The sequence below is a fragment of the Achroia grisella genome, unplaced genomic scaffold (genome assembly GCF_030625045.1).
Source record: "Achroia grisella isolate CSIRO2021 unplaced genomic scaffold, CSIRO_AGI_Agris_v1 utg1573, whole genome shotgun sequence".
NCBI classification, from domain to species: Eukaryota; Metazoa; Arthropoda; class Insecta; order Lepidoptera; family Pyralidae; genus Achroia; species Achroia grisella.
In genome coordinates, this window is record NW_026712655.1 from 2,371,869 (window position 1) to 2,393,355 (window position 21,487).

Consider the following 21,487-nt stretch of genomic DNA (forward strand, 5'->3'; position numbering starts at 1 on the left):
TGCGATGTTATACCACAGCGCTATCCATTTGTTATAACGCACGTAGGAAACTACGCTATTGGACGTGTATAAATTAGTGCGAAATGTAGTAGAAATTAAAATTTTAAAGATAATATATTGAGCGAAGTCAGAATGAAGAATGTGAAGGACATCTTAAGGCAATAAGGAAAGGCAGGTAGACAACCCAAAAAAATATTCAAATATTTGACAGCATCACAGAGTAGAATTTAATATATCTGAAGTTCTTAACAGTTCAGTTTCTTCAATTCATTTCAAAATGTCATTTCAAGACGTAGTAGTAGGTTATGTTTCCTTTATTTATTAAAAATGTAATTATAACATAAATTATAGGGTCTCTTATTTCGAAATTAACAATGACAACATCCCCCGTTAGAACCAAACAAAAATTGTCATTGCGGAAGCGACTGTTTGTTAAGAAATCACCAAAAGTCGGCTGCTATGTTGATACTGATTCCAATGACGAATTTAACCAGCCTACGTCGAGACCAATTTCTCCTGCTGATCCTTTCCTAGCCCAAAGTGCTTATAACGCGGAGTTGAGCGGTGAACATGCGGATTCCCAACGCAATTCAGTTGCGGAACAAATTGGCAATAGTTCAAGTCACAAGTTAAATACTACACAAAATGAAGACGAAAACAATCCTAAATGCTGTCGCACCTTCTTCCGAAAGTCACGTCCAAGAAGTCTGGTTGAAGGTCAATCCTCTAAAGAAGAATCTTATTCAAAACCATGTAGTCCAGTGAATAATTCTAGTAACAGTTTAAGTGATCAGACCATGTCTTGTAGTCAAACAAAATCTGAAGAAATACCGAAAGTGACTGTGAAATTTCCAAAAAGTGATGATGTAAAAAAATATTTTGAACACTCTGGTTCATTTGAAGGCATCAAACCAAAAAATAAGTTATTTGTTAAAAGACTATCAGCTGATCATTTAATATCTAATGAATCAAAACCTTTTTATCGTTCATCATCTCCTGAAAGCGACAGAAGCAGTTCCCTGGACCGTAAAAGAAGGTAAGTCTTCATGATAAAATAGCCCTAATGAAGAATGATAATAGGTTGTTATCATTATGAACATTATGTAGGGCTTGATAATAAAAAAAATATAGCATGTTTTTCATTGCAGCTCTGCATCTGCATCTGGTTGTAGCATAATATATGACTAGGATCAGTACCAGAGAATATACTGAATATTTAATCTCTTATACATTACCACTATATAATATCAGATTATATAAAAATATTTTGTACTAAGTACATTCAACAGTAATATACATTCAATAGGAGGGCAATATAAATAATTACACCTTTATATTGCTCACCAATTGTTGTCTTCTTATGGAGATAGAGGCCCTGACACTATTGGTTTATTGTAGTTTAGTATTTATATTCCCTGTTCTATGACTAAATAATAAAATTCATGCAGCTCACAATTACATTTTTGTTATCTATGTTTGTAATAGAACCAAATCTACAATAACTAGATCAACTTCTCGTGCTGGGAGTACTGATAGTCTGGCAAGAAACTCTTTATTGGCTGCACAAGTATTACGCCTCATACCAACACAGGAAGCAAGAGAAAGGTGATTTTTTTATTAGTAACACATAATCTTTAAAAATTGGATATTAAATTACTTCTACAGCTGTACTCATTATTTATCTACTATATATATGATACTGATACACAAATGTTTCATAGGCTATTTATTTTTGTACTATAATAGAATAATAATATATTGTGACTTTGCATTTTGTAGGAATTATCTCTATGGCAGACTTGCCTCTCATTCATTGTTGGGAGCGGCAGAGTTAGAACATGTTTTTCCAGACAGAGAAGTCAAAATATTTGTTGGCACATGGAATATGAATGGACAAGCACCCCCTAGGTAAATAGATTTAAAGAGTTATAAAATCAATAGTTGAAGTACATATTAGATCATTTATTATCTCTAATTAAACAGAAATTAAAGACAATATTATTGTTTTGTGACTAATTTGCTGTGATTGCAATATGTGAATAATTTAAATAATTTAATAGCTTTGTAAAATCTTTCTTATTAGTCTATTATTTTCTTATTACTGATGATATATATTATAATATCTATTTCTGGTATAGTATAAAGATATAATGTTGAATTTTTGTAAATCAACATTCCAATTCCAATTTAAAAAAGTAGGTGTTTATGAATTAAATAGCAAATATTTTTAAAATTGATATTATGATTATTGTTGATTATATGTTTTAGTTTTATGAGTATTATCACTAAATTCTGACTTCCTATTCAATTCTTATTTTTCCAGGGAGTTGGCAGATTTCATATTTCCAAACCAAGTGAAACATGTACCGGACATATTTGCTATTGGTACACAGGAATCATTCTCTGAGAGAACAGAGTGGGAAATTACAATCCAAGAAGTTTTGGGACCTTCTCATTTATTGCTACATTCATATTACCTTGGTGAGTATTTATTTTTAGAAATATTTATTATTATATACTTCAAATTTGAGAGTTATCAGTAAACTAAATATGAAGTAAATTTAATTTTCATTAAACAATTCAACCTCATTATACCTAACCTAATTAATATTATTATTTTATATTACTAATATAAGTTCGAGTACAAGATAATATAAAAAAAATCATTTTACAATTTGTCTCATTTTAAATTAAAACATTAGTAGTTTTTATTTACTTTATAATCCCTAAAATCAATATCACTACATACAAAGACAAACAGTATTTTATATTGTTAATTGAAATTTTCATTAGTTCAGAATCAAGTTCATCCATTACTTTGTTTTAGGTACAATACACCTAACTATTTTTATAAGGAGAGACCTAATTTGGTTCTTAACCTAATTAATATTATTATTTTATATTACTAAGATAAGTTCGAGTACAAGATAATATAAAAAAAATCAGTTTACAATTTGTCTCATATTAAATTAAAACATTAGTAGTTTTTATTTACTTTATAATCCCTAAAATCAATATCACTACATACAAAGACAAACAGTATTTTATATTGTTAATTGAAATTTTCATTAGTTCAGAATCAAGTTCATCCATTACTTTGTTTTAGGTACAATCCACCTAACTATTTTTATAAGGAGAGACCTAATTTGGTTCTGTTCATTACCAGAAGATGCCAGTCTTTCTGTGCGACCAGGCACAGCTTTCCGCACAAAAGGTGCAGTTGCCATTTCATTTGCATTATTTGGCTCTACATTTTTGTTTGTAACGGCACATTTGACAGCCCATCAAGAGAAAGTGAAAGAACGAGTGTCCGATATAAAAAGGATAATAAGATCTATTGACCTTCCGAAGAATTTACCCTGCAGGCACAGGAGTAAAGGTAATTTTAGCACCGTCTTTTCTATATATATGTTTAGGGATATCTTTTCAAAAACGAAAATGTGACAGTGGATATAACAGACAATAAAGTATCTTTTTACAAGACAACAAACTCACTTTCTCCTTTAGGATATCATTTAGTAATTGTGGATTCATAGATATGTATTTAATTTAAGATGTTGCCATGATAACATGATAAGCTATAGTCCTTTGCATGATCTAACAGAAACTAAGCAGTTAATCTCCATCATAATTTTATCAAACATTGCCTTTATTTTAGGAAATTACACAACTATGTCATAAGATATAATCCCTAAAAATTATGGGTTTTTAAAAGTTTACCACCTCTGTTTGTGATAAGTTTCCTTTTGCTATAGATATATATATCAGATTCATAAATCATGTTTTTAATAAATATTTATTCTAGACGATTTAATTATGTTAACTTATTGACTTATTGATTATATGATTTTTTATTAAGTAACGACAAACAAATTAATTTATTGTTGGCCATTTATTACGTTAATCTATTTTTGGTTTTATAATCCTAATTGTAATATTTTAAAACTACATTATTTCTTACTTATCTTCTTATTCTATTCATGTATCAATTTTGTAATGTTTTTAATATATTATTTCCAGATGTTACTAGTAATTTTGACTATGTGTTCTGGTGTGGAGATCTCAATTTTAGATTGGGTGAACCAAGAGCGGCTGTGTTACGCTGGATCGAGCAAACCCAAGTTAGTTAAAACTGTTTAGACCTAATACTATACAGACAACTATTTAAAAGCTATTAAAATTATAATTATGTAAATAGTTGTTTATTTACATAATTATAATTTTAATAGCTTTTCACCACTACTTTTCCGCTTTTCATAAAAAATGCTTCCTGCCCGAGTGAAGACGTTGTTGTATTATAAAGTGTATATTCTTCTATTTTGACAGTTCCCTCTCCCGCCTTACTTACCACATGGTCTCCTGCACGCGGACCAATTAACAGCAGTGTTGGAGGACGGCGCTGCTTTTAGAGATTTCAGGAGGCCCCAATTACTTTTCCTCCTACATATAAGGTAAATATTACAGTATGTATTAAGTCAAATCCAATCCAAAAAAAATTCAATCAATAATTTGTTCATGTAGGGCATTTTAGCTGCTTATGAACGTAATTTTTTATAAACTCTTCGTTTTCTCTTCAGCTACTTTCATAACGTAAAATGAAGTGCTAAAATACTTTTAGTGGTTTTTTTTATATTATCAATGTAGTTGAATATATTTAGATTCTAGGTAATAGTCTAAAATATATAAATATAGATTATTATAGATTACAAACTTGCCACATCTAGTTTTGATTCAATTCATTTCATTGATTCACTACTTAGGAAACTGAAACAGCTTGTAAACCTTTTATGTAGGTAAACGGTAATGCGGTGTTAATATAATTATAGTACAATTTTTCAATGTTACAAAGGTGGGAAATGAAGTAATTTCCCACCTTGATAACATTGATAACAGTGACAGGTTAGTACGTGTGACGTCATATTTAAATGGCGATAATCGTATATGAATCATACAGTAGACTTTAATATTGATTACGGTAGCGAACAATATTAAATTAGTTGAATAGTTAAATTTACTTTGAACTAGCGACAAGACTTTTTACAGCTAGTTTATTAATTTACTTTTACTCAATTGTAGAAGAAGAAGGGTATTGTTATTGTAATTACTTTGCTATATGCAAGGTTTTCTCTCGTAGTGGACTATAAAAATCTTAAATTATGTCACAATTAGTAGGGTAATCGTGTTAATTAAAATCGAGTCAAAGGTTTTTTTTTAAATCGCTTCGATTTATGACCAAATCTTGATAAGATGACCTACGCTTTCTTCTTTAATTGAGTTCTTCATTATTTAGCAATATAGAACCTCGCTAAATAGAACGTAGAGGACAAGTGCAGTGCAAATAAATATCCCGAAAATATAGGAGCATTGATGATTAATGTTCATTAAATAAAGTCAATTATAATAGGAAAACATATAATAAATGTGAAATCTGATAGCTTCTAAAAATATGTTTGTTGACGACTTTCCGATATCAGCTTAGTTATATAATTTTAATAGCAAGTTATAAATTTCTTTCTTCACAGTATGATCCAGGTAGCCAACAATTTGATACTTCAAGCAAACAGAGAGCGCCGGCGTATACGGACAGAATTTTGTATAAAGCTAAAAGTATGACGGGGAATTCATCATCTGCTTTTTCGGGTAATTAATAATGTAATTGCATTTTGGTATCTCAATAAAGCTGATAGCCCACATGATGAAATGTCAAGCATCGCCTATACACAACCAATACCACGGACACTCGTTATCCTGTGACCATCATACCCCTCCTCTGCTACCATTTTTGCGGACCAAGTGTCATGTCTACGTACCTAAATAATAACTTACGTATATATATATATATATGAAATGGAACTGTTTTATTGTTTGTAGGCTTGCGTAGAATCAGCAGCGTGCCAGCGGCATCGGGTCTGAAGTGTATGGCGTATAACTCGGTGCAGTCGGTGTGTACCAGCGATCATAAACCCGTCTGGGCGCTGTTCTCTGCGGCGCTAAGACCGGGCACTGATGTGTAAGTATCTATTTTAAAAGGCGTAACTATAACTCTTACATATTTACAATATACATAGTATTAATATTATTGAGTTCAAACTTGACTAAGTCAAGAACTACAGGACTAACACAGGAAAATCTTTTATGGACTAAAAAAACATATACATATATTATATATATACATATTGGAATCGACTATATACTCTATGGTATATATTTGTATTTTACTCCAGGCAGAAAGGCCCAAAAGAGGCTATGTGCGGAGAATAGGGCCCAATATAACATACCCTCACACTCAGAACATCTTTTATTTAAATTGGTGCTAAAACTGCTAAAATTATATTATGTATAGGTCTAGTGAGTAATCTCTGTATACGTAACAAGAACCTAAAACTAGACTATGTTCTATCCTACATATTCAAAAGCAAGAACCTTAATAAATACATTTATACACAAACTCAAATACTTGCTGTTGATACTTTGTTTTATATATGCAAATTATATTATTATTAGACGGTTGTATATTACTAAATACACTCATTGTTGTTTAGGGTACCATTGGCAGCGGGCTTGTTCAATCGGGAGGTGTATCTTGAAGGGATCAAACGTCGACGCGCCCTCCTCGACCACGCCCCAGGCACCTCCGCGGTATGCACTCTACAATAATTCTCAAAATAGTATTCTATTGAATCAAAGCCTCGTTTCCACCAATATTATATGTTTTAAATGTTATCTACTACTATTGTAGAATATTTGTTTCATACAACTCTATTTTTTTTTTGTTCCAATAAACACTAGAATGAATACTGGAAGTATTCCCGTATATATCTATTGATCCTGTCTTTGGTAGAAACGGGGTATTGTTCTACATTGGTCAAACTTATTCGGTGATATTACAGATGGATTACAAAATTCATATAAGTAACTCTTAATAATAGCTTATAATTCATGAAATAGATGATTGATAGAAACAATAAGTAAATTTCTATGATATTTGTACAAGAAACATTTTTATAGATTATGTATAAAAGAGGTAATTTTTATTTCAATGTTCTTTGTGGACTCTAATATGTGGGATTGGAACAATATGCAGGATACAAACATAATGCATTCCCAATAGTTTATAATAAAATAATATAATAGGAATGGCTCTAATTCGAGGAACACCAAAAATATATATATTTCAATACATAAACGCGTATGTTGTTAAACAACTCCAATGTTACATAATATAAACTCTTATATATTTTATTATATATGAAATGTCTAGGGACAGGCGACCACGATTTAAGTCATGTGAAATTTGATTTGCACACATTATATGGTAGAAATGGGATATCTATCACAATAATATTGTTAATAAACTCCCGTTTATATAATCAGTATAAATGTAAAAGTATAATGCAGTCTTTATAACATACAATAATGAAACCAAAGTGAAATGTATTGATATTTTCATAATTTATTTACACTTTTGAAGTTTTTGTTTATTTTTTATTTATTTTATGGCGTTAATATGTATAGTAATAATGTAGTGTGTTGTAAATGTGAATTAATTTAGTTCATCACAAAAAAGACAAGTTTATTTATTTACGCAAAGACAATTCTAGTCAAAATAATGAAAGTATTATTTAGTGTTTGAACGATTATTTAAATCGATTGATGTGAAACATTATTGTATGTTTATTGTAGGTAATTTATGTTACTATGTCTTTCTAAAATAATTAAACTAAAATTGCAGTGCAATTCAGTAACTAAAAGTTACTAGTTATTTATTTTTATTATGTTTTCTAACAAGAATTATTATTATTGATTTTTAGCACTGAGTGTTTTTTAAATGTCAAACATTGTTTCTCAATCTTTACAGTGCAAGTCGCCATTTTGTTAGATTGACAAAAATGTGTGACAAAACCTTACATTATTTACGATATAAAATTTAAACGTGCAATTGATTGAGTTTACATTAATATATTTTTTCTTTTAACATTTATAAGTTTGAGAAACAATGTAGTCGTAGTAATTAATGGATGTGATGGCTAAAGCCGTTGTAGTAAAATCGAGCTTTATAGCTTATTATTATATATAATAATAAATTTATGGTTTACAAAGTATTACTTAATTGAATATTTCCTGCCTTAAAACTGTGTTAAATTAGCCGTCTTGAAATGTTATGAACATGTCTAATTGATTCAAGTGCTGTGATTAACATAGTTTCTTCATTACATACACAGAGAATAGTCCAATACAGAGATGGTAAAAACAATAATTATTATAGCAGACTGAATCGAATGTTTCCGCCAAAAATTATGTTAATTATAAGGGTAAATATAATATTTATGCCTAAACAATTACTTAAAATACAATATAGTAATTTCAATTAATACAAGAAAACTTAAAATTGAACAATTAAAATGAACATATTGAGAAAATTAATTATCATACAACTACTATATATGGTTGATGGTTACCTATAACCTCGATGGACATGCTTCGTCGTGCACATAACATTATATCTAATGTTTCATTATGTTCTTAGTTTATAATATCTGTAGATAATTTATTACAAAATCGGATAACTACGTACTTAATAATATATTACGATATAAATGCGTTATTATAGTTATAAACTTGAAATTTCAGCCCGAGCCGAAAACGAGGGCGTAATAGAGCCGAGTATACGCATGTATATCGTACGACGTTTTCCAGCAATCTTGATATTAAATAAACTCAACCGTAACTAACTATTACTATAACTGAGACTGTGTGTTAGAAACGTTTCGAAACTATACAATTTACGAAAATCGCAACTTGTGTGGGACATATCCGAATAATTATTTCCATATTCAAGTAAGAATAAGGTGAAACTTCATTACGGATCATTCTATTATTTCTTACACAAGTTATTTACACTACTTTGTGAAAGGCCTTAGATTCTATATAGGTACTCGTATATCTTATATAATTTTTCCTTATGTGTCTACTATAAATTTTGGGATCAGTGTAATATATTTTTCAATATAATATATGTATTTATAATATACCTGATTTGAAATCATATAATAATAATTACCTGTATTATTCTAAAAATGTACTTATTTACTATTTCAGTATATGTCACAGAGTATACAAAGGCTTTATTTATATTAATATTAGGTTTGAAATATAAGTACTTAAATAAATGGTATCAATTAAAATTACAGACTGCAAAAAATTGATCAATTAAAATATCATTTTTAGTGTTGTTTCGTTATTTTATTTGTATACATATATGTAGCAAAGTTTATTATAGAGTAGTGGTTTTGTCTATGGCTACTAAAATATTGTAGCAGTCCAAGTCTTCTAAGCCGTCTATTTTAACACCATTATAAAAAACTGCCAATCTTGTAACAAAAGCTAGATTTTTACATGAACGGTATTTCAATTTTGTCGTGTTTCTCGTAGGGGTGTAAATGTGTTGTAATGTTTTAAAATCTTATATTCTGATTGGTCATTGACTGTCGACTAAATTTTATCGATCAATCGGAATGTACTTGTTGCTATATTTCTAAATGATATTAGTATAGATTTAAAACTTAAATAACTATGGTAGAAACATAGGTGTAGTAAAATACTAAATATAAATTTATTTGTAAAACAAAAAGTATTTTTGCAGATTCAAATAATTTTGGGCCAAGATAAACGTTGACTTTTGATGTTAAACTCCTGTACACGTTTTCATATTGTTCAGTCGAATTATTTCAATGTACGTTTAATCGTAATCTGATGTATATGCCTAATTTTTGGCCATTTCAACTATAGTTTTATAATTAAAGTTATAAATTGACTGTATATCGTACCTTTAATAATGTATCCACGCAGAAAAGCTATATATAGATAATCGTAAATAACACAAATCGTAAATAAAGCAAATGTTTGGATGGAGTCAATTCGTAGAATATTTCAATCATGATAAGAGATTTTCTAGTAGTTAGTTTATTTTTGGTTTTAATTTTTTTTTTTTGTTTAAGAAAAGAGCTAATAATATCAACTTTACGGCAGTAAGTTAGTTATTGACAATTTGCGTTTGCAACAGAAGTGAATTGTTAATTGGAACATTGTTTAGCAATTTGTCGTTTGAAATGTGAGCTGCGAACCAGAACTATATTAATTATAACTAACTATAGGTACTAAACAATATTTTTAGTAATTAGAATAACCTAAAATATCCAACTATAACTATAGTTTCTATCATATAACAACTGTACCATAGTTCCCCGCGGAAATCACTTGTCATGATTCTAATCATCACGGAATGTACTGTCAATTGCTATTTAATATAGAACTATATTTAGATATTCATATAGTTATAGTAACCGTAATTTAGTCGGGATTTACTCGGTCCTAATATAAAAACTAAATAGATCAAAAACACCGAATATTTTTCAATAGCGTGAAATAAAATAAATCTGTCTTCCATAAATTGTAACTGTAAAATAATTACGTATCTAAACTCGAAAGAGAACGAGTGTCTATATATATACTGTAGTAAATAACTGTTTGATTTATAAAAGAGCAAAAATCTCGTGTGTTTAAAATATAATGCAATTCAATAGGTCTGTAATTTTATAACGAGCACGTTTGACACCCAATAATTTTAACATTTCGCATTATCATTATTGAACAAATCTGATGTACATCTTGAATTCTATCGCATTATCATACATTTAAAATGTAGTTCTAATATATTATTTACTATGTTCAAGCACTATATAAATGTAAATTGTATATCCTTTTTCATATTGTTGTATTGTCATTGTGAGTAAAAACCTTATAAGATGTCAAATTACAAGGAATCTATTATAGAAAGCCTCTTGATGAGAGCGGCTTAATCATAAGTTCAAGATGAGTTACTCTCACCCCTTCAGTAGTAGTCGACTAAATGTGAAATTGCTGACTATAGTAATTTAAATGACGATTTAAATTACAACTGAATTACAAAACTAACTGAAATTACAATAAGAATTTAAAACCCTTTAGTTCATTCATGTTTATAGACAACAAACGCTGACTATAATACTATTAAATGTAACAATTTAACCTGTCAGAAGCTGAATTATAATTTAATGTAATAAAAACCAAATGTTGTTAACCAAAGAACAGTAAAAGACGTTTTTAAGACAAATTTTGTATTCTACAAAATAAAGATAAGAAAAAAAAATTATTTGCTAGTCTATGTAGATATCTAAGTTTAAGATATATGAAGTTGTTATGCTAAATATTATTAACTCTCCTCACTGTAATTGTGTATTATTTACCTACAAACATTCCTATACAAACATATATTTAATATTATCAAAATTACATTCTCAATATTATTAACAATAGTTACTGCATATTATTATTACTATAGACTATACAATAACCATATTAAATACATAGAAGCTCTTGAATTTTTTCTTTTTCCATTATATTGGTAAAGAAAAAATTCCAGAACTTTTATAATAATAATAATCATTGAAATAATTGTTACAATGAGTATGTATCCAGTTATACTTTGGTCTATAGTCAAATGGCCTGAATTCATATTCGTTAAATGAATTAAGGATTTAACTGCCATGTGGATTGCCTGGTAAATAAACCGTGTCCGACCGAACTTAGATATATATTATATACACCTATATCACGTATATGTAATTTAGGTTGTAGTTGTTGCAAATTATCGTAATGCAGAACATTTGCATATTTTCTTCCTCTTATTCAGAAAAACAACATAATATACGTTAATAGGTATAAAATACAAATGTTAGTGTTTTTTTTTTTGTTATTAACACAGTTTGGATAGAAACTTTTGTTATGCACTTTTAGCTGTCTTCTTTGCTTGAACATTGTTGTAATGCCATTCAACACAAGCCCGGCCTTTGACTCCGTTAATATCTACTGTGGACCAGCGTTCGTAGAACTTTGCCTCCCTCTCCTTGCCGATGTAAAAAGTCTCCTCGTCGTCTACTTTCACACGTACTGCGTAATTTTGCCAACCTTTGAAAAGAATATATGAAATTTTAGAACCTACGAGTAAGAAAAAAAGGTAATAAAATCATACAAAAGGTATAAAGGTACACTATAAAGCTTTCACAATTAAGAAGTTCTATTTTATATTTACTAGATTTTACGTTACTACAAGAAAAATAAATGCATGTGTCGTGGAAACAATAGTTTTAAATATATCTATCTTTTATAACAAGTACGAGCAATTGGGAATCTGGGTCCGGAGATTTATGCCACTGTTTGGCCTTTATATGAAGATTCATTAATCTGACCTACTAAAAAGACAAGTTTTCTTTATGATGATAACAAAAACATGTATTTTATTTTATAAGTACCGCTATAGAATTTTATGTTTATAAATTATAGGAACAGAATCATAAAATTTTACACAAGAAAAACGCTGTGCGCTGAGCAATAATAAAGCCCTCTTATCGAATATCTATGTGTAAATTGCTTACGATAATAATGATAAAATGATTAAAATATTATCCTACACGATTGGTGGTTCATGGCTATAGTATATTTTTTGGTAATTGTCACCATACATTTTATAGGTGTATGTAAGCTGCCTGAAAACCAGCGCTGTATAGGTGCCTCATTGAGTTTGTGCTTATATTAGCAATAACTGAGGCAGCTCCATGTTTTTTCTCCTTTCTCTGTAATTTTTATTGTTGACAATAAATGATTAAACAATCACGTAGGTGTGAATAAAGTACATACCAGCTTCGAAAACAAATCCATAATCTTTAGGCAGAATTTGATCTTCTCCATGTTGATATATTTGGAAGTCGCATGAATCTATCGGAAATACTTTCTGATCGGAGTCACGACAATAATATCCAATTGTTAAACTGAAATAATGCAAATATACATATATGAAAATAACTCCATCGAAGTGATAAATTTTATATATGCAGACTATTATATGTGTAGTGCCATTAAAATTACAAGGTACGGAAGCTTGAGATCTTAGTGCTCTGAAATGGCAAAGCATGAGTCACAGGATGACGTCTATGCTGCTGCTGTCCATATAATATAGAAGTCTACTTTTTCAGTTCTGAGTCTTCCACCGGCCCTCTCGGAGGGCTGGGTCTGGGCCCTGAGATTGCGCTCTTTGCCCTGACATTCTGCTGGGGTTAACCACCCCAGCGTTGTTCGTTTATTAGTCTAGTTTTATTTACATCAGGTGAGCCATCACCATCTTTGCCATTGTATATAGTCACATAAAAATAACCATTTATTACAGCGAATCATAAATATAGCCGCGCGAAATAGATAACTTACTTAGATAAAACTGCTGGTTGACACACGTTACCGACAGCTGCACAGTCACCATTTTCAAGGAATATAAAATGGTACACGTATCGGTGAAATGTACGCCAATCACGGAATGGACCTGTGGTATTGGAAGTAATACTTACTTAGAGTATATCATTATCTAACAAGATTTACAAAAACTGTTTTAAACTATGACGGTGGAGAAGAAACATGAAAACTTTATTCTACTCGGACAAACTCCTAAAATTGACTTATTCTTTGAAATAAGCGTCGTAGCCAAGTGGTTTATGATACCGACTTAGAAAATTTGAAGGGATTACTTATTAGTGTTGTGAACCAATTACTCCACTGCTACCGCTACCTATGTAACAAGTCAGGTTGACCTCCACGCGGCTCCCTCTGTAAACTATCGTGAAAAATTCCCGGTAAATTTGTCACAATGGACTAACTGACCAGACCTCATGTTCATCTTATCATCGTCCCCTGGAGCCCCACGTAAACCATTAGCGCAAGCGGGTGCACCATTCCATAATTCCAAGCCTAAACAATTGAATTTGGTCTACTTACTTATATGTTGACAAAAGAAGTTTTTGTCAATTTATTTCTAAATCCGATAATGGCCACGTTACAAACTAAATTAATCACTATAGCGGAATGTGTGCGGTCAACATGACATCCACAACTGACAATGCCTCTGACTATCTGAGAAAGTAGATTATTATAAAAACAAGTAAATTTACCAAAAGTATGATCTCTGACACATGGAATGTTTAAGACGTGCTCTTTTCCATCGATGGATACTGTGCCTTTTGCGAAGCCCATTTGTTCATAATGCGTTTGATGAACCCTGAAAATATTACAGTAATGTTTATTTATTCAGGAAAACATTATTCTCTTCCAAAAAATACAACAATACCTCATACTTAATTAGTAATAAATATTTAAATTTTACGCACATCAGTTTCTCAATAAATACTTAATAGAATAATAAAGTAATTTATCAAAATGTTTATAATATACATCAGGGTACCTATATACCTATATGATTAGCGAACCACTTAGATGATTGACTGGGAATTAGCTTTGTATACTTATATGACTTAATATTCATGAAACACGAATTTTTAAATATGTATAATAATATCTGTAATCCAATTACTTAATCACGTTGCCATATAAAATAGGTATTTTTATATGGCAACGTAAAAACAATATAGGTATATTGTTTTTAAAAAATATAGGTATTTTATCATATGACCGCTGACCTTTTTAATAAATTAAAGTAATCTCGTGACCATTGCTCCCTGGCTATGCTGCCGGCTAAGCATCTAGGTGATATTTGCTTATCGTAATTGAATGGCGCCCATTTTGCGCTCCAGGTAAGTGTCATTTGTACTTTTGTCTTCTTATCCCCGTCATTCCTGGGCCTGCAAAATATAGAAAGATATTTTCAATTGTATTATAAGTAGGTACCTATGCATTTGTAAAAATCGTCTGAATGGGTACCTCAGTATCACATAAGTGTGTTAAGCTGTGAAATTACCGGATAAGAGGTATGACAGCCAACTGATCATTTTTTATTTTCAATATATAGATTTAACCATGATTGAAATTTAGACCAGGAGGTAATTGGTCACCTATCTAATATAGGTATAGTGTCGGCAATGCGCATGTGACACCACTGGTGTTTCAGACGTTCATAGACTACGGTAACCGTTTACCATCAGATGGGCCGTATCTTCGTATATAAAAAATATATCCGTATAAAAAAAAACTTAGCCTGATGCTGGTTCGTGGGCCAATGAATCATTGATATAGCCTTAATACGTAATATTCATTATAATATTCGATACAATGTACTTACCGACAGTTCCGTTTTATCAAATATTAATCAATTATTGTCTCATACATCAAAGCAGGAAAATATGAAATACTTACTTCATTTCTCCATTGTATTTTAACTCCCAAGTTCTCATAGGTACAAAGTTTTTTAATTCTATACCTTCCACACTATACTCGCCTTCTTCAATAGGCTTTTGTTTCAAGTATGTGTCTGGTAGATTTGGCGATAACAACAGTTCCTGGCCTTCTACCTGTTTTTCAAATCAATAATTATAATGTCATGCCAATGGTACTATGACTCTAATCGTACCTACTGAACAACTTTCTCAACGGAATTAATTTGAACAGTATTAAGTTACTCGCGCGTAAGTGGACGAAAGGACTACAGTTACATACATTTGGTAAATGATTTTTTTTTACAATGCTCCAAGTGACTAAATATACATGTTTTGTGACAATAAAGTCATTACCTTTAGGTACAAAAATGCATCACAAACATTTCCAGGTCGTCGCGCTAGTCCGCAAATGAGTGCATCTCCTTCTTTTGACATCCCATTGAAATAAACCGCATCTATTGCCTGTGGATAAAGATAAGTTATGTTTGTAGAAAAACAATGTTTATATATAACAGTTTAACTTTTTAATATTGTCATCCGTGGTTTAACTTAATATAGTTAATATTGTTTGTCTTCTATATACCTACATATAATTATTACTAGTAGGTAAGTACATACTTTGTTTGACAAATAAATAGGCTTTATTCGTGACGACGGACGTTCGGAAGATTAGGTATGTATGGAACGAATATAGGAAATACAGGCGTAAGAGTTTCAATAAAAATATGATCATCAATATCGATTCTGAATCTCAACGTGGATGACCTGAATTTGAATCAAACGTAAGTCTACCGCAGTCTCTAGAATTAGTTTGATTTTATATCAGCGTTTCCTTTAACGGATAGTCAGTTAAAAATAAAAACTGAAAACAAAAATGTTTTTGTTATCTGTTAGTTTATATCCCATGACATTTCTATCTATGTCATGTAGGTGTAGGTAAACCACTAATCCCCCGCCCTCATAGGATACGTTAGTATACATATCTTGTATGAAACGATCCATTGATTGTAAATTGGCATTCTGAAGATGTTATGAAGTATATTTTATACGGAAAATAAAATATAGAAGATGATACAACATGGATCTCGAGGTCAATATAATATAATTATAGTATTTTTTGCATGATATCCGCTTATTGTGTTTGTGTTGCTCCTTTTAACATAAGATTTAATTGACTAACACTATAGGTAAAAAGCTGCAATAAAAATATTATTACTATGAAATCTTACTTGTGCATGGTCAAGATAATATTGTTGCTCCAAAATTGTATCTTGCCGTTGAACATGTGCAATGCCGTCGGCACTTCGGCCCAATTCGATTTCTAATAATCTCTTCAGATGTGTAACTAGCTGAAATAATTAAAGTAGGTATGATATTCACCTACATTACGAAAAATACATAAAATAACTATCTCTTATCAAAGTTGTGAACAGGTGGTCAAATACTACATTATCAATAAACATTACATTATAATGTGTCAAAATTTTGTAAGTAAACAGATATATAACAATGATAAATAATTATGTTGTTTCATAAATCGAAATCGTTCCTTAAAATCACGACTGTAATTGCAAATGTGATAGTTACGTACTTTTTTATGAACTGTTTTATGTACTAGCTACTGGCCTCGGCTTCGCCCGGGTATACCGGGAGTCTCTTGAATCACTCTATCTATTTAAAAAATCTCTTCAAAATCCGTTGCGTAGTTTCAAAGATTTAAGCATACATAGGGACGGACAGACAGCGACAACAACTTTGTTTTATACTATGTAATGATGATGAAATGGTGCACCCGCCTGCGCTAACGGGTCGGGTCGGTCGGATCACTAGTAGAGGAAGATAAGACGAGCATGAGGTCAGGTCAGTTAGCCCATCGTGAGAGATTTACAGGCGTGCTAACGAAGTGTTAATATCAAGTCATCCTCGACCTAACATTGTATATTGCTAGGGTGGTCTCCTTCTACCCGGCAGCCCGACATTGTCGACATGGTAAATGCGACTTTTGACATGCTCACATTTCGCTGGGTAGGTATATTATATGTAGGTATTTGAATACAACGTAACAGGGGGTCTATCACTTTGTTCCAGTTATTATTTTTTGTTTCTTATAGGAGTTACCTTTGCTATATGTGCGTTAGAAATTTATAATGATAAGCAGTTTTTCTAGTTTTCTGTGCAGTTTTCATCTCAATACCTTTTGGGATTTAGATCTATAAGGTATAAGTATGTAAATATAGTAAACCACTAAAGCTATGTGGTAGTAACTGCAAGTCACGCTGTTACATTGAGAGATCTGCGCTAGTAAATTTATGATGTGTTTATTTTCTTTGACAATTAGATTAATTATTTATCTAATTACGATTTATTTATAAATATGATGAATTAGATTATATATCTATAAGAAATAGACTCTAGATATCAGTGTGATTGGGATTTCCTTGGTATAATCCAAATAAGGCATAAAAATTTGTCAGTGTAAAAAAATTGTGAGTGTGAGGCTTTTTGAAGAGAGGCTCAAAAATAATAATAATTATTATTTTTCCCGTAATGTTTAAGTGTAAAATATAATTTACTTAGTTTATTGAATTATTCATTTTATACCAACATCAGTCGTAATTTAGTACCTATGTCAGAGATTTCTTGTATGCTTTCGAAGTGAAGCGAAAATATAACAATATTTTTTTACAAGTGTAAGTGGATGGATGTAACATAATAAAATTATGTTAGAGTGGTAAATTAACTTTTTAATTACCCCCAAAAAAAGGGAGTGTAGATAATATAAGTTTAACGTGTCTAAACAAATGGAATGATTTATGGTACAATTACCTCTTGTTTGAAAGTTGAAATGATCGAGATATTTCATAGCTACTATTTATTACTGTTTTTATTCACCGTTTACTTAAAAATTTTAAATCTATAATTATATTCTGCTTTAAATTCAGAATCTAAAATAATATTCATATATATCATAGCCAACGAGCATTACACAAGATATCGCATACAAATGTCTAATAATTGTGAATTGATTAAAGTTATTTGAATGTAACAACAGTATCAAAAACGGGATTAACTATTTAGAGTAAATGCCAACAAAATCATCCATGATTATGAAATCTTTCCATGAATTTAGTTTTTGATCGGTCTGTAGAGCATTATTTAAGCCAAGGATCAAATTATAAATTTTACCTCAAACATATGGTTTGATAATACCTATATATCTAAAACTATTTATTCTAGATAATTTAATTTAGATGGGAATATAATACTGATAATAAATCTCTTCAGATCTGTTAGTTAAAATGTAGGTACATACCTGCCTAATTCTTAAAATTGTGTACATTAGAACAAATTTGAAGTAGTAATTTTTATTTTTCAGCTGGTACACCCCAAATATCGCCGGTTTTCTTCTCTTATTCACAAATCTAAAGGCCACTAGCACCAATATTGCTGGGATCAATGCGGATATTATTAATACAATCATTTTTATTAACAATATTACGAAACTGTTTACGACTGAACTGATCCAACGTTAAGACTAAACGGTTATGAATATCTCGTTATATTTACTGTAATAGATTATAATTAATCAACTTATAATCAGTATCTTATCGGCAATATACAGAGCAACGATTTCGTTATCAATACCATAAATAATTATTTATTATTACATAAAAATACGAATTCGAATATTGTCGGCGACATGTGGTCGTGTCGTGTGAATGCAACGACTGCCATAATAATAACCCAAGACAATTCACACAGCGCCATATATTTCCAATCTAAGCAGAGCTTGTGTTATAAGTACTACTGACAACTGATATAAATACATATGTATTTTTTTGTAAATCCATATTTAATGAGCAAAGGAATCTTCCAGATCAATTCAAATAATCGTACCCATGAATATAAATGTATGCAAATTTATATTCAAGAGTTTGATTGTTGCTCGTATTGATCTGAATTTGTAGATGACTGCAATATAATAATCTAAGAACAATTAGTCATAATACCTACTCGAATGCTAAGTATTTTTGGTCTAAAATTTTAGGATAATGGAATTTGGATATACTATATATTCTAAATTACCTACTAAAATTTTGGATCAGACCGTTCAGGTTACATAGTGGAACACCAACATTTAAAAACTTGACCTGTAAAAACAAGAGACGAATGTCTGTAAGCATGTAGGAAAAAAGGAATACATCTTTAAAGTTATATTTCTGTGGTCTGAGGGTCAAACTTTCTTACTTACTATCGAATTCCACAAAAAAGGATTTAATGTAGATCTACTTTATTACCATTCTTCACGTAGGACTCATAGAGACAATATAGTGCGTTTCTTGGTCCATCCATTAGCACATCATGTCTTATTTACACATACAGGCCGAATTTCTCAGACATATCAGATACAAGACAGGATATCTACATCATTACATTGATGATGGGTCTCGCACTCGCCTTTGCTGTACCTATATCCGTATATTACATAAAACCATCGTTAAACAATAGACCCCGGTTAATTCCACAGGTAATAAATACTGTGCAATAAATTGATAAGTTATTATTGATTAAGTTGTTGTGATAAATTGTTTAAAATTTACGCGTGTTCTGTACATTTTTAAAGTGGTACCACGATACCCACTATCACTATAATATCCACGATAGCTAACGATATATTTTTATGAGAATGTTATGCTTCCTGTCACAACTGCTACTCGGGTGGTAGATGCCCTTTAATATATATATCTTAATAAATGTATGATGCAGTGGTAAAGTAAATAAAAACCTACATCTGATAATATTGTCATAGTGATCATTTCAAGGATCATTATGTTAATATTGATATGTGTACGGAAATATAGTTAGTGAATTTCTTCACTTTAGAGTTTCATTGCATGGCGCGATGCTAAAGATCCGAAATATGTAAAGTGAATTTATTAAATTCCCATAAATAATAATAAAAATATAATAGATAGGTATAAAAAGAAAATATTTTCTATTACAAAAATATATATACCTGTTCTTAGATCCTAATAAATGAATATTTGGCCATTCGTTATCTATCTATCTATAATATATAAAGCTGCATTACGGTGACTCACTCACTGATTGACATAGTTGTTCTCCCAGAAGGAGCGTCCGGGGGTCGAGACGATGTATGGGGGAAATGTTCCTTTGGCTAGGGTGACCACGAGAAAATTCCGAAATTTGGGAAAATCCAAGATGGCGGACAAAGATGGCGGCTAACTTTTACAGTTTCGCTCGGATCGATTCCGTTCAAAGAGTGATTTGGCACGTCTCGGCGGGACCCAGAATATGGCGTAAAAACAAAAAATTAAAATCCAAGATGGCGGCGAAAAAATTGCCAAAAACTGGTTGAAAATTTTCTACAGTTTCAAAAACCGAAATTCCCAGGGTAGTTGCGGGGGTGCTGGCGACTCCGGTTGTGGTGCATAGGAAACTCGAAGGACCCGACCTCTAGGGAAAATTATGAAATTTGGAAAATCCAAGATGGCCGCCGAGTTGGGGGCGTGTGAAATTGGTCCTAAAAATCCGGATTATTTTCAAAGTCATTTTTTAGGTACAGGGCAACCCCGCAGCGAGTCGGCTTCTATGGGGCGATGATGGGTCTCGGTAAGAAGTATTGCCAGCGCTAAAAAGAATTCCCGAATTTGGGGTAATTTGGGAGAAATGGTCCAAAAAGTGGGAAAAATTTTTTTCGACATTTTTGACAAAAGAGGCATCAAGGCCTATCGAGAAACATCCCCTAAAAGGTTTTAGGTGGGTTTTGTTGGAATTTGCTGGCAACACCCATACATGGTTTGACCAAAATAGAAATTGGGGTGTCTCTCCAAAAACTGAAATTCCTAGGGTACTTGCGGGGATACTACCGATCCCTATTGTAGGCCATTGGGAGGCTGAAAGACCCGGCCTCTAGGGAAAATTATGAAATTTCAGAAATCCAAGATGGCGGCCAAGCTATGGGAGATTTAGTTTTTGGAAAAATTTTGGGATATTTTCAATCGCGTTTTTGCTGCTCATGGCAACCCCGTAGCTAAACGCCACCTACTGACATGGGTAAGTCTCAGTAAGAAGATTTGCCAGGGCTAAAAATTTTCCCCGATTTTGGGTTAAATTTGGAGAAAAGTGCCATAAAGTGGGAAAAATTTTTTTCGACATTTTAAATGAAAAAGTCTTGTTGGTCTACCAAAAATCGTCCCCCGAAGGGGTTTAGG

At 31.2% G+C, this 21,487-nt stretch overlaps 2 protein-coding genes across 2 annotated transcripts; one reads left to right on the forward strand and one right to left on the reverse strand.

The window, feature by feature from the left end:
* The first annotated feature begins 288 nt into the window (after positions 1-288).
* On the forward strand, positions 289-7,167 carry LOC131841108 (inositol polyphosphate 5-phosphatase E-like). The gene is given in 11 exon segments (XM_059189354.1): positions 289-1,036; positions 1,486-1,605; positions 1,780-1,908; positions 2,324-2,481; positions 3,107-3,379; positions 4,021-4,121; positions 4,327-4,414; positions 4,417-4,451; positions 5,523-5,640; positions 5,872-6,010; positions 6,543-7,167. Coding segments are annotated over 11 exon segments (1,938 nt in total). The 5' UTR covers positions 289-374; the 3' UTR covers positions 6,658-7,167.
* A 4,281-nt stretch (positions 7,168-11,448) lies between these two features.
* Positions 11,449-18,865, reverse strand: LOC131841114 (uncharacterized). Its single transcript, XM_059189361.1, has 9 exons — positions 18,565-18,865; positions 16,481-16,600; positions 15,606-15,713; positions 15,232-15,386; positions 14,559-14,720; positions 14,034-14,140; positions 13,300-13,411; positions 12,736-12,866; positions 11,449-12,006 (listed from the first exon to the last, which is right to left on the reverse strand). The coding sequence occupies exons 1-9, from the start codon at positions 18,730-18,732 to the stop codon at positions 11,822-11,824; spliced, it is 1,248 nt and encodes a 415-aa protein (XP_059045344.1). The 5' UTR covers positions 18,733-18,865; the 3' UTR covers positions 11,449-11,821.
* Positions 18,866-21,487: the final 2,622 nt, after the last annotated feature.

Excerpts from the sequence above, each read along its gene's own strand:
- LOC131841114 (XM_059189361.1), bottom strand. The coding sequence starts at position 18,732 with ATGATTGTATTAATAATATCCGCATTGATCCCAGCAATATTGGTGCTA. Across the intron at positions 14,141-14,558 it reads TACTTTAATTTATTAAAAAG|GGTTCATCAAACGCATTATG; the intron begins GTCAGCGGTCAT and ends TAATATTTTCAG. Across the intron at positions 12,007-12,735 it reads TGGATTTGTTTTCGAAGCTG|GTTGGCAAAATTACGCAGTA; the intron begins GTATGTACTTTA and ends TTCTTTTCAAAG.